General features: G+C 36.8%; 1 protein-coding gene across 2 annotated transcripts in view; it reads right to left on the reverse strand.

The window, feature by feature from the left end:
- Window positions 1-12,583, reverse strand: part of USF3 (upstream transcription factor family member 3) — a 58,033-nt gene that overhangs the window by 12,835 nt on the left and 32,615 nt on the right. The window contains exons 3-6 of one of the 2 annotated variants that reach the window (XM_060639977.3): window positions 10,192-10,256; window positions 9,035-9,063; window positions 7,076-7,158; window positions 1,864-1,960 (exon numbers count right to left, since the gene is read on the reverse strand). In XM_060639977.3, the coding sequence (XP_060495960.2) occupies window positions 1,864-1,960; window positions 7,076-7,158; window positions 9,035-9,063; window positions 10,192-10,238 (256 nt within the window). In that variant the 5' untranslated portion in view covers window positions 10,239-10,256. Of the gene's footprint in view, window positions 1-1,863; window positions 1,961-7,075; window positions 7,159-9,034; window positions 9,064-10,191; window positions 10,257-12,583 lie in introns of those variants that run through there. The other variant, XM_078453014.2, reaches the window with a different exon arrangement.

Raw genomic sequence — 12,583 nt, forward strand, 5'->3', positions numbered from 1 at the left:
TGAGCTGAGACTAATGGATTCTTTTTCTCAGACATTTAAAATAAGAGACACAGAAGAATGATGCCAATGTGCCATGGGCATCAGAAGTTAAGGGACAATTTTTATGGACCAAATAATAATGATGATTGTCCTCACTTATTACACACTTACTACATGCCTGGCACTTTTCATTCATTGTCTCATTTCATAATAATAACAACAATGATGATGGTAATTACTATATGCCAACTTTACTCAAAGTACTTTACCTGCATTATTTCTTTTAATCTTCATAACAACCATGAGACGGGAACTACCTACTCTCATCAGTATTTTAAGATGTGAGAAACAGACTCAGAGTAATTACATAAATTTGTCTAAAGTCAACCAGACACGTGCTGTGATTATCTTCATTTTAAGATGGGGAAACTGAGATCGGAGAGGTGAAGTAAATAGCCACAGGTACTGAGTGCATAAGTGAAGATGAAACTCAACCCAGGTGGGCCTGATTCCCAAGGCTGCTGCTCAGACTACGACCCAGCCTGTCTTATGGACAGAGGATATGTGGGAAGTTTCTGGGAGGAGAAAAGAGAAGAGAGCAGATGCACAAAAAAGAGCCAAAGAAAGGATGGTGACAGAGATGACAATGTAGTGAGACTTAAGCTGCCTCAGGTGCTGCCCCAAGCCCTGGCCTACCTGTTCAGCCTTTCCTGAGCCCTACGCAACTTATATTTTTCCAAAACGTTCCCTTTTCCCTAATGTAACTCAACTGCCTCAGCCTCTGGGGTGTGAAACCAAAGAAGCTCTCCTTAGAAAAGTCTACACATCATTCCAGTCTTAATATCTCTTCTATGGGATGCCTCAGAGTGCTTACCAAACATGTATGATGAATCTAACAGCATCATAAAACAGGGCCTGGACTGTAAAAGACAGCTGACGTGGGGGAGGGGGTAAGCTGTCATCTAACTTAAGGCAAGCAAAGAGAATTCAGAATGCTGACCTTCTGGATATACAATAAACGTAGCCCAACACTGCCCCCACCTCAGCAAATTCTACCTTTGTTCCTCTCCTTTTAAGGTGACCTACTGAGTTGTCCCAGGAAATTCTTTCTCCGTTTTTGTCAGAGCCATAAATAAAGGACAATTCAAACTGCCTACCATTCTGAGCTTTTCACTTGCCTGGCATTTTTCTTTTCAGCTCTTACAAGGAAATCTCTCTAGTGCAAATGGAAAAACAGAACTTATATAGCATAAAAATGTCACTTCTAATTAAAAATCAAATTTCAGTATACCTGAAACTAATATAACATTATGTATTAACTGTACTGGAATTAAAATAAAAACTTAATTTTTAATGTAATTATCTAAAAAATAATAATAAAAATCAAATTTCATTAAATGATCAGGCAGTCTGATACACACATTACATGCAGTATAAACAATTATGAACGGAATGTTTTGACCTTTTGAGTTAAGTCACAGTTAAATCTTGGCCCAGGCAGGTCTTTGTTTTGTTTTTAAGTTACACTGAGCAGGACTCTCCCCTATATCCTCTCACGGGATTCCCCTAGCTGGAAGATCCAAGTGGAATAAAAGCGATCCAGCATTATTTGTCTCATGAGTTCAGCAAATATGAAGTGCACGGAAGAGTCCAAAATCAAACTTATGTATGCCTGCAAGATTAGAGTTGCTCACAGAAGAGGGAAAAGAGGTAAACTAAGATGAATTTATTTGCAACACTATTCTCTGGCCCACCGAATGCATGGACAATCTTAACAATGTTTCTGGTCAAAAAAAGCCTCTGTATCCTCATATAAGTTGCCCTGTGACACGAAGACCTGAACACTGAAAAAACAACAAAAATGAAGAATCTTCAAATCTTTACCTTGTTCATTGTTTCCTCCATTAAGCAGGAGTTCATCATTTTGCCTTTTCAGTTCTGTTATATATTTAAAGGCTTGGTCCAGGATCATATTCTTGCTCTGCCAAAGAGAATTAACCACTTAAAAGTTTCACTGAAGAGTAAGAACTTGCCAGAAGAAACTTAAAGCTTTGGTTTTATCACATATATGTGATATGTATCTTTTCAAAATTTAAAATGGGCGCCATATTCAAATGCTTCTGCTGTTCATTTTTCATTTACTAAGTATTTAAATTTGAACAGCCACTATGCGTCAGGCTCTGTTTCTAGGCACTGGGGATGTAATAAACAAAACGGAGAAAATTCCTGACCTTCAGGAGTATTTTCCATACATACAGTTGGGTAGGGCTAAGTGCTAGGAAGAAAAAATAAAACAGAGTAAAGAGGGGCCCAGAGAGATGGCAAAGGTCACTCTGTCCTATGAACTGAATGTTTGTGTCCCCCTATAATTCATGTTGAAACCCTGATCCCTGATATGATGGTAGTTGGAGGTGGGCCTCTGGGAGGTAATTAGGTCATGAGCGTGTATCCCTCATGAATGACATCAGTGCCCTTAGAAGAAAAGACATGAGAGAGGTGACTGCACTCCCTGTCACACAAGGACATAATCAGGAAGAGCAGACACGAGGAACCAAACCAGCTGGCACCTCTATCTTGGACTTCCCAGCCTCCAGAACCATGAGAAATAAATTTCCGTTGTTTAAATCACTCAGTCTATGGTATTTTTCTTATAGGAGCCCAAACTAAGGTACTGTACTGTAATCTATCTTGCATGGGAAGGCTGGAGAAGGCCTCTCTGTGAGGCAAAGCAAAAACCTGAAGGAAGTAAACCCTGTGGATATCTGGAGGAAGAGGGTCCAGGTAGCAGGATCCGCAAGGACAAGGCCCTTAGGCAGGGCTGTGTTGGCACGTTGGAGGGCCCTGGTGAGGTGAGCAGAACTAAAGTATATAGGGGAAGAGTGGGAGGAGAAGAGGCTGGAGAGGGCCTTCAAGGCCCTGTAAGGATTCTAGACTTTAATATTGTTTGTACCCTATGAACAATTGTTAAAAATAAAACATAAGTGACATTCTTTTTGGCTTTAGCTCCCTATACCTCTTTCCAGAGGTAACAGTCATAGTTATTTGTGTATCCTCCCAGAAATATTCTATGCTGATACATGGATCTATCTTTAAAAACAAACAAACAAACAAAAAACAGATAGAAGGATACTATAAGCAGTATGCTACATTTTTCTTTTCTATTTACAAATATATCTTGGAGATACTTCCATATAGGGTTTAGATATCTATGTTATACTTTCTAAAGGCTGTATTTATTTTATTTTCCAGTATAGTGTGATAACTATTTAACCAAGAGGGATTTTGGTTTCTTATTCTTCAGCTATTAAAAATATTGCAGTGAATGTTTAACTTCTATTCCAGTATGCTTATTATTAAATATCCCCAGTACTTTATCAGATAGTTCTTTTCAGGTAGGAATCAGGGATTTAGGGCTTTGGTTCACAAAATTGCAATTCTGGGCTTCTTAGACTGAGTCCCAACAGAGACCCAATATAATCTAGGAAACGTTTTACTCTAGAGAGAAAAAAATAGTTATTGCCTTTTTGTAAAATTTCGTTTATTTATTTAATTAAATTTTTTTTTTTTTTTTTTAAAGAGAGCACGAGCAGGGGAGAGGGGCAGAAGTAGAGGGACAGAGAGTAAGAGGGAGAGAGAATCTTAAGCAGGCTCCATGCTCAGTGCAGAGCCCAACACAAGGCTCAATCCCATGACCCTGGGATCATGACCTAAATCTAAATCAAGAGTCAGACACTCAACCAACTGAGCGCCTACACGCCCGATATTGTTCTTTCTTAAAGGAAGAATTGATACAAAGGCAGAACATAATAATGCCCATCCGCCTCCCTACTGCAGATGGGCTGAGGGAGGACACATAGCAATAGTGAAGAAAATCTTAATCTACTCGGCTTCTGGAAGCCAAATACTGACTTCCACCGCACATGCTAGGACACCAAGGAAGTGAAATGATCATAGTTTCCTTTCAGAGAAACTTGTAGGAATGACCGTCAAAAGCAGGAAAATAAGATTTTCCTGGGCAAACATCAATATTTCCTGAGAAGCTACTGTACGTTGAGATGTGGAGGAAAAAAAAAAATCTGCAGACATAGAGCCTGCCTTTAAATTTGTGATCATGTAAGAAAACAAAGTACTTTAAGTAAATAGATAGATAGATAGATAGATAGATAACATGTTTATGCAAGACAAAAGTACCATCCTGCAGAAGGAATTGATCTGGCCATCTGAAAGCCTGGGGAGATCCAGGACTGGGAAGCTCTCTAGCCACCACAAAAGGTGGGGTGAGGTATGGGATCAAAATTGAGGGGACTGGTGGAAAGACTCTTCTTACGCAGTAATAAAACTACCCTCCACCCTCAGCACACACACATATCCTATGCAGCTTCATGACTTCTCATTCCTGCCCCAACCACAAGAGACAAGTTTGTTTTCTGTGAAATTTGAACCAGAGAGTTTCAGCCTTGGAGATGCATGGCACAGAAGTGGACAAGATGAGACTCCTCAGTGAAGACAGGAGGGTAAAGTAAAATTCTCCTCCTAAAGCAGCACACCTTCCCCCACCCAGCTCCCAGAATATGGCAACCAGTTTTAAACTCCTTTCCACTCCTAGATCAGGGGCTGAAGGATTCTTCTCTGGAAGGTAAAAGTTAACAGCTACCCCCAAAATAAAAAGATACTGATATTTTTCAGTTCCACAAAAACAACAACACTAGCTTACCACCAATCACTCAATAGTTAGGGCACCAAAAATCAACCTATTCAATCAGCTTTTAAATTTTAATGCCTCATTCTCAAATATGAGAACGGTTAAGTATCACCAAGCATTTAAGGAAAGTCTCCAAAATGAAAAACAAAACCTCAAAACAAAGGGGAAAAAAGAAAATCAGAAGAAAGACAATATGGAAAACAGAAGAAAAATTATTTTAAAAAACCTATATAACATTCTCAGAGATATGATGGTATTGTATTCATGAAACAAAACATGTGACATGAAAAAGGACAAAGAGAATAAGAAAAAGACTCTTGGAAATTAAAATCATGAGACCTGAAATTAAAAACAGAAGAGTTAGAGGGGTGCCTGGGTGGCTCAACTGGTTAAGCGTCCAACTCTTGATCTCAGCTCAGGTCTTGATCTCAGGGTCATGAGGTAGAGCCCTGCCCTGGGCTCTGCACTGGGAGTGAAGCCTACTTAAAACAAAGAAAGAAAGAAAGGAAGAAAGGAAGAAAGAAAGAAAGGAAGAAAGAAAGAAAGGAAGAAAGAAAGAAAGGAAGGAAGAAAAAAGGAAGAAAGGAAGGAAGGAAGGAAGGAAGGAAGAAAGAAAGGAAGAAAGAGAGGAAGGAAGGAAGGAAGGAAGGAAGGAAGGAAGGAAGGAAGGAAGGAAGAAAGAAAAGAAAGAAAGGAAGAAAGGAAGAAAGGAAGAAAGAAAAGAAAGAAAGAAAAAGAGAAAAGAAAGAAAGAGAGAAAGAAAGAAAAGAAAAGAAGGAAAATAAAGAAAGAAAAGAAAGAAAGAAAGAAAGAAAGAAAGAAAGAAAGAAAGGAAGGAAGAAAACAGAAGAGTTGCAAAAGACCAACCAGTTGAGATTGAAGAAGGGCAGAGGGTTCCAGAAGGAAAGTTTCAAAGGAAAAAGGAGAAAATAGAAATTATGTGGTACACTTGACTATGTAGAAACTCTACTAAGGGACTGTTGAAAGTGTGGAAAGAAATAAAGATAGGTATATAGAGGGGCACATGGCTGGTTCGGTTAGTAGAGCATGTGACTCGATCTCGGGGTCATGACTTCCTACACTGGGTGTACAGCTTACATAAAAATAAAAAATAAAACATAAATTTAAAAAATCTAAAGTAAATAAATAAATAAATAAATAAATAAAAAGATAGGTATATATAAACTGATAACAATGAGGCAATTACCAACCCTCCCCCAAAAAAGTTTCATATGAAACAAAACATAATAATACTAATCTTTGGCTCACCATAAACAATATTTACAGTCTTAATAACATAAGAACTGAATACTGATTTAATCAAAAGTTGTGGTGGAATTATATTGGGAGGACTTAACAAGGGAAAGTCAATAGATAAAATCTAAAATAGAAAAAGTATGATACAATAATATACGCATATTATTTCAAAATATAAAGGTGAATGCCAAAAGAAACAGTAGAGAATGGATGCCTTTAAGTTGCTGTATTGGATGTGGGAGGCAGGCAAGCCAGAGACTAATGTTGTTTTAAGCTTTTTAGTACTATTTGTTATGTTTATATATTAACTTAACTAACAATTAACCAAAAAAGGCTAACACAAATTATGATATCTCACTATCATGAAACACTATATAATCATTAAAAAGAAAGGAGATCATATGAAAAAAAGTCTACTATGTACGACTGAGTGAAAATGACAAGGCAGGTTATGAAACGTTTTATGAATATATATATGAAACATATTTTACAAATATATATATACATATATATTCATAAAGCAATGTCCAAAGAGATGTGTAACAACATTTGTAATAGTAGTTACAACCTAGGAGTAGGATGTCAACTTATTTTTCAAACTTTTTATGACTTCCATATTGTTTCCATTTTGTTTTGTTTTCAGTAAGCACACTTTATCCTCATTATCAGAAGAAACAAAAAGCTATCTTCATGAGAGAAAACTTTAATAAGCTGAGATTTAAGTGCCAGTGGAGGCTGACAGAGCATGGAGAATAAAACAGAGATCCTTGGAAGATTCTAGGTAAGAATTTAAAGGTAATAAAAAAATATCATTGGCAGAAAATAAAAGAAATGCCTGGTAAGTACTGTAGCACAGAAATGAATGTAATCGTGGGACTGAATAATTCAAGATCTTAAAGATCTAGAAATTATATGGTCCACTTGATCATGTAGAATACTCTACTAGAAGACTGTTATCAGTATGGGAAAAATTAAAGATAGGTATATAGAAAATTAAGCAAATGAAAAACAATGAGACGATGATTAACTCCAAAAACCAAAAATGACAGGAAACAAAAATAAGCACTCTGAGCAATGAAACAATTAGGGAATTATCTGTTCACAAGTAATGAATGAAAATAGGAGTAGACTTCTTACCTGCTTCAGGGCAGGGGAACATGGGATCAGCTCTCCTATCCTGTTTATTCCAGCATTGATTTTCTTCTTTCTATGCCTCTCCACTAGATAGGGGGAAAAATCCATTTATCAGACCTTATGGTACACTGCTATAGCTCACTATTCTCCCTGGGTAAAGAAATTTTAGGTAAAGAAATCTCTAACAAAATTTTATCAAACAGTATCTACTGAAGACAAATAACTACAAGACAATTTCTAAGAATGCTGCATTATAAGTCTAGCATTATGGGCACTGATATAAGCAATACTTTTATTAGCATTTTAAAAATGTGATCTATAATAATTAAACTCAAATTAAAAACAGAAAATGCTAATATTACTTTACTGTTAGGCCATTATTATGTTTCAAGTAATTACTGGACATTTTAGTGATAACTAAATTTTAAGGACCCCTACTAACAAGCTAAGTTAGTAGAAAGCTGCCTTTTTATAGCAAATAGGCAAATGAGACCTATTTAGACAGATTACAGAACCTTCAAACACCTTTTAGGATGTCTAGAAGGCATTTTTGAAATAGAACAGCTATCAGTTATGACTTAAAATTTCTAGGAGTCTCGTTTACTCACTCTGGGCACATAGGATTTTTCCCATAAGAAACTGGGCAACTGGCAACATCTCAACCAAATTAACTGAGAAATCTTCCAGGCTTACATGCCACAACTTTAAAGATTGTATGGAAAGGGCAAGAGGGAATGAGATGATCTAAATAATTTCAATAAGACACTGTAAGTAGAAATATTATTAGTCTTGGCTTTTACTGTCAGAAGGGTTTCTAAAACCTCCCTTCCTAACAAAAGATTCCAGTGATCTTTCAGATTAACCATAAGCAGCTCTTGTTTTGCAAAATCATACTTTTTGCTTCACAATCTAGCAGTAAAGACATATTTTCAATGACATCTAATTACTCTCTCATAATAAATTACTATCAGGACATATTTATGACACCATGTGAGTTGGTTCCAATAAAAATACTTAGCTCCTATGGCTAAAAAGATTAGATTTAATTCATTTGGCCAAAGAAGGGAAAACAATAAAGTATGATATCACCTTTTTTCTAAATTCTCTAATAACAGTATTTGTTATTACCCAGGAGTGGATTTTTTCATGTATGGAGGTAGAAAAAACCAACATTGAGACCACAGTGATAAAGGGGAATTCAAAGGCAGGAAATTCTCATTCTGGAAAACAGCAATATTCCATCAGTGTTCACCCCATCTTCCCATAGACAAAAATTCCCCCAGGGTCCTTTCCTTAGGGAAAGGAAGAATATCAGTTATAGAGGAATAGACATTAACTTCTAAAATATTTTGTTTTCAATCTGACTGTAACCCCTGGAAAAGAAAGTGTTCTAAAATGTACCAAAATATAAATGTAGACACAATCACTTCTATAAATGTTTATCTGGCTTTGGCCTATAATCTGGACGTTTGAGATAAAATCAAACATTTATTTTCTACATTTCTTCCTGTGACTGAGGACTCCACAACTTCATTTAAGACTGTTCACATTTCAGGGACTTTTAAGCTCCACAGCCTGCTGTTCATCTCTCCTCTGCTCCTCTGGGCAGCCAGCTCCCTCTGGAACTTCTGCAGACACATTCTCTCTATCCCATTTGGGAGAAGTAGAGCTCAATTTCCTCAGTGGGTGAAATCACTTAAAACACTAGTTCCAAAGGCGTATTAGTCCTCGAGTTATCTAAATAGACAATGAATCAGAAGATGATAAACTAGCCATCTTCATGAGACTCGAGGGGTGTTTTGCCAATTAAACCATAAAGGAACAAACAAAGTAAAGGAACGTTTTCCTAAAACATAGGGAATAATGATTCTATGCTTGTAACATAAAACCTTACAATCGACTACAGTATAATTTCTTTGTGAATGCAAAAATGCTAACAAATACAATTGAAATTGTTTCTACCTGCATTGTGTGTCTCCCGGTTTTTCTTTCTGAAACAAAAAGTGCAGATAAAAGGAACATGAAAATAACAGGAAAACATTTTCTCCACTTTATATGTTGAGAACCACAGAAATTTTATGAATTTGTATTTGTTGCATCAGTAAGAAACCATCTTATTATGGTATGAAAACCTAACTGCAGGTACATCAGTATAAATTTAGAATCTACAATTTCCAAATTCTACAATTCTCTATTCATCCATACCCAAAAGTCAATGGTTGGGAAGTGAATCAATCATTGAAAATGTTAACTATTTGAAAAATGTAATTAAAGAGCTAGTCAACTCTCAAAGTGATGTACCAAGTAGGTGACTTCTGATGTTTGCTCTGGCACCTGGCAAGGGGTGCGGTGAGTGTGTCAGGGGTACAAGCAACAGTAGAAAGGAACTTTTTAATCCCCGGGGGTGGGGAACCATGGCAGCCACCAGCACCAACACACAGACAATTGGCATTTGAGCCATCTTTTGCATCTGTGTGCCTTAGCTTATCCAAACTCTTAGTTTTTCTTAAAAGCTAATCTACTCAAACCATTGATTTCCCTTTTATGTACAATTACTCAATACATTAGCAATCCCTAACAGTTATTTGGTAAGGAAAGAGAATGGGGATTTTAATATTAATGAAAGCACTGACCATGCAATTTTAAGCAGAAACACTGCCTAAAATGCTAGAAATTCAGAAGGGGGCTTATACAAAGAACCAGAAGTAATGTTGTACTGACGTGCATATTGTAATGTCACAAAATCGTAATGTCACAAAATGTCTATTCAAATTGACTTCGGCCTAAATGAACTTAACAATCTACAAAGACTGTGATACTGTGAGCAAGTAAAAGTTTCAGGAGAAACTAAACACTTAGGATAGATTTGGTATTATACAATTTTAATTGCTCATTGTCATTTCTGTTACACTGTCCATAAAATAAGGAGGACAGGTAAATTTTAACTATGTACTCCTTTCTGTAAACCTGTATTTATCTATTCACACATATTTCTGAAGAATAATGGTCTTCCAGGCATTTAATGAAAGTTCCCTGAGGACTGCCTATTTCACAAAGTGGGGACTAATTCTGCTGTTCATCTCCCCAAACTATATTATTTCTGGACCAGGACTACATACCTGTGCTGCTTTTTTGTAGGAGTCTCATTCTCTGTCATTTCTGGCATGGTTACAGTGATAGGAACCTACACAGCATGGAAGAACACGCCAGAAAGTTCAAGTTATTCTAGTATGTTAGAGAAATTAATAGCACTTTGGTTTGAATACCAAAATGCTAAAAAAACAAAAGTGACACCACAAAAAAGCACTGGATTAGCTGCTGTGGATAGAAAAAGGTATAAGAAAACAGGACAAAAAATATTATAACTAGCAGGTGGAGAGCATGGTGAATGTCAAATGTGAGGTATCGCCAGAAAGTTCTTGAGAAGACTGGAGTAGAGAAAGATCATTATCAGGTTAGAAATCTAGAAAGGCTTAAAAAGGGGGTGTGGATTTGAGCAAGACCTGGAAAAACAGGTAAAACATACTTGAGTTGGGAGAGTATGTTCTTTGTTCATAATATTTGAAGTGTTCTACAAAATTTAAATGAGAACACTGGTTCTCCTCTCTGAATGCAGAAAAAACAAGTAACAAGCACACAAACATGTACACACAAACAGCCATACAAGGAATATTCCTTGTACGGAAGCAAGCTCATTCATTCATTCACTCACTTGCTATCCTTCTCTCAAACTGCTAGAAGTCTTACATCATCACTTGACACTCATTAATACCTGGGTAGGAGTAGGAAAATTCTACTTATATTTAAAATATCAGGAGGGGCGCCTGGGTGGCTCTGTCGGTTAAGCGTCTGACTTTGTCTCAGGTCATGATCTCACGGTCCGTGAGTTCAAGCCCCGCATCGGGCTCTGTGCTGACAGCTCAGAGCCTGGAGCCTGCTCTTGCTCTGTCTCTGTCTCTCTCAAAAATAAATAAAGATTTAAAAAAATAAAATAAAACAAAATAAAATAAAATTAAATTAAATTAAATTAAAATAAAATATCAGGATACTGGGGCACCTGGGTGGCTCAGTTGCTTGGGCATCTGACTTCAGCTCAACTCATGATCTCATGATCTCATGATTCATGAGTTTGAGCCTCGCATCAGGATCTGCACTGACAGTGCGGAGCCTACATGTGGTTCTCTCTCTCTCCCTCTCTCTCTGCTCCTCCCCAGTTTATATGCACACACTGTCTCTCTCAAAATAAATAAATAATATATATATTTATTTATATATATTTATATATATAAATATATTTATATATATTTTTGATGAATATATTTCCCTATAGTATATATATATACTATATATAAATATATAAATTATATATATATATATTTATATATAGTATATATATATACTATAGGGAAATATATTCATATGCCAAAAAAGCCTGAAAGCAAATACATGAAGATAATAGTCATAGTTATGTAAGGCCAGCAACATTATAGGTGGTTTCTTTCTCTTCTCTGATCTTTAAAAATTTCATAATGAAAACTTTAATGCTTTTAAATCTCAGGGACTGACGGCCTGGCCTTTCAAAAGTGGTCTGTCCAACTGGGATAGCTGTTGTGGTACACTGGAGTAGGTGCAAGTGCAGTTACCATTTTCTGTGTATGGAATCGGAAATCAGAAAGCGTGAGTTTAGGGGTGCCTGGGTGGCTCAGTAGGTTAAGCGTCCGACTTCGGCTCAGGTCATGATCTCATGGTTAGTGAGTTCAAGCCCCATGTCAGGGTCTGTGCTGATGGCTCAGAGCCTGTAATCTGCTTCAGATTCTGTGTCTCCATCTCTCTCTGACCCTTCCCTACTCACACGCGCTCTCTCTCAAAAATAAATAAACATTAAAAAAAAAGAAAGAAAGCATGAGTTTAAAATCTGGTTCTGCCAAACTGGTACAGCCACTCTGGAAAACAGTATGGAGGTTCCTCAAAAAATTAAAAGTAGAGCTAACCTACGACCCAGCAATGGCACTACTAGGTATTTATCCAAGGGATACAGGTATGCTGTTCTGAAGGGATACATGCACCCCAATGTTTATAGCAGTATTATCAACAATAGCCAAAGTATGGAAAGAGCCCAAATGTCTATCGATGGATGAATGGGTAAAGAAGATGTGGTATATATATACAATGGAGTATTACTCGGCAATCAAAAAGAATGAAATCTTGCCATTTGCAACTATGTAGATGGAACTAGAAGGTATTCTGCTAAGTGAAATTAGTCAGTCAGAGAAAGACAAATGTCATATGACTTCACTCATATGAGGACTTTAAGATACAAAACAGATGAACATAAGGGAAGGGAAATAAAAATAATATAAAAACATGGACGGGGACAAAACATAAGAGACTCTTAAATATAGAGAACAAAGAGGGTTGTTCATGGGCTTGTGGGATGGGGGATGGGTTAAATGGGTAAGGGGCATTAAGGAATCTACTCCTGAAATCATTGTTGCACTATATGCTAACTTG

The sequence above is a fragment of the Panthera onca genome, chromosome C2 (assembly GCF_046562875.1).
Source record: "Panthera onca isolate mPanOnc1 chromosome C2, mPanOnc1 haplotype 2, whole genome shotgun sequence".
NCBI lineage: Eukaryota > Metazoa > Chordata > Mammalia > Carnivora > Felidae > Panthera > Panthera onca.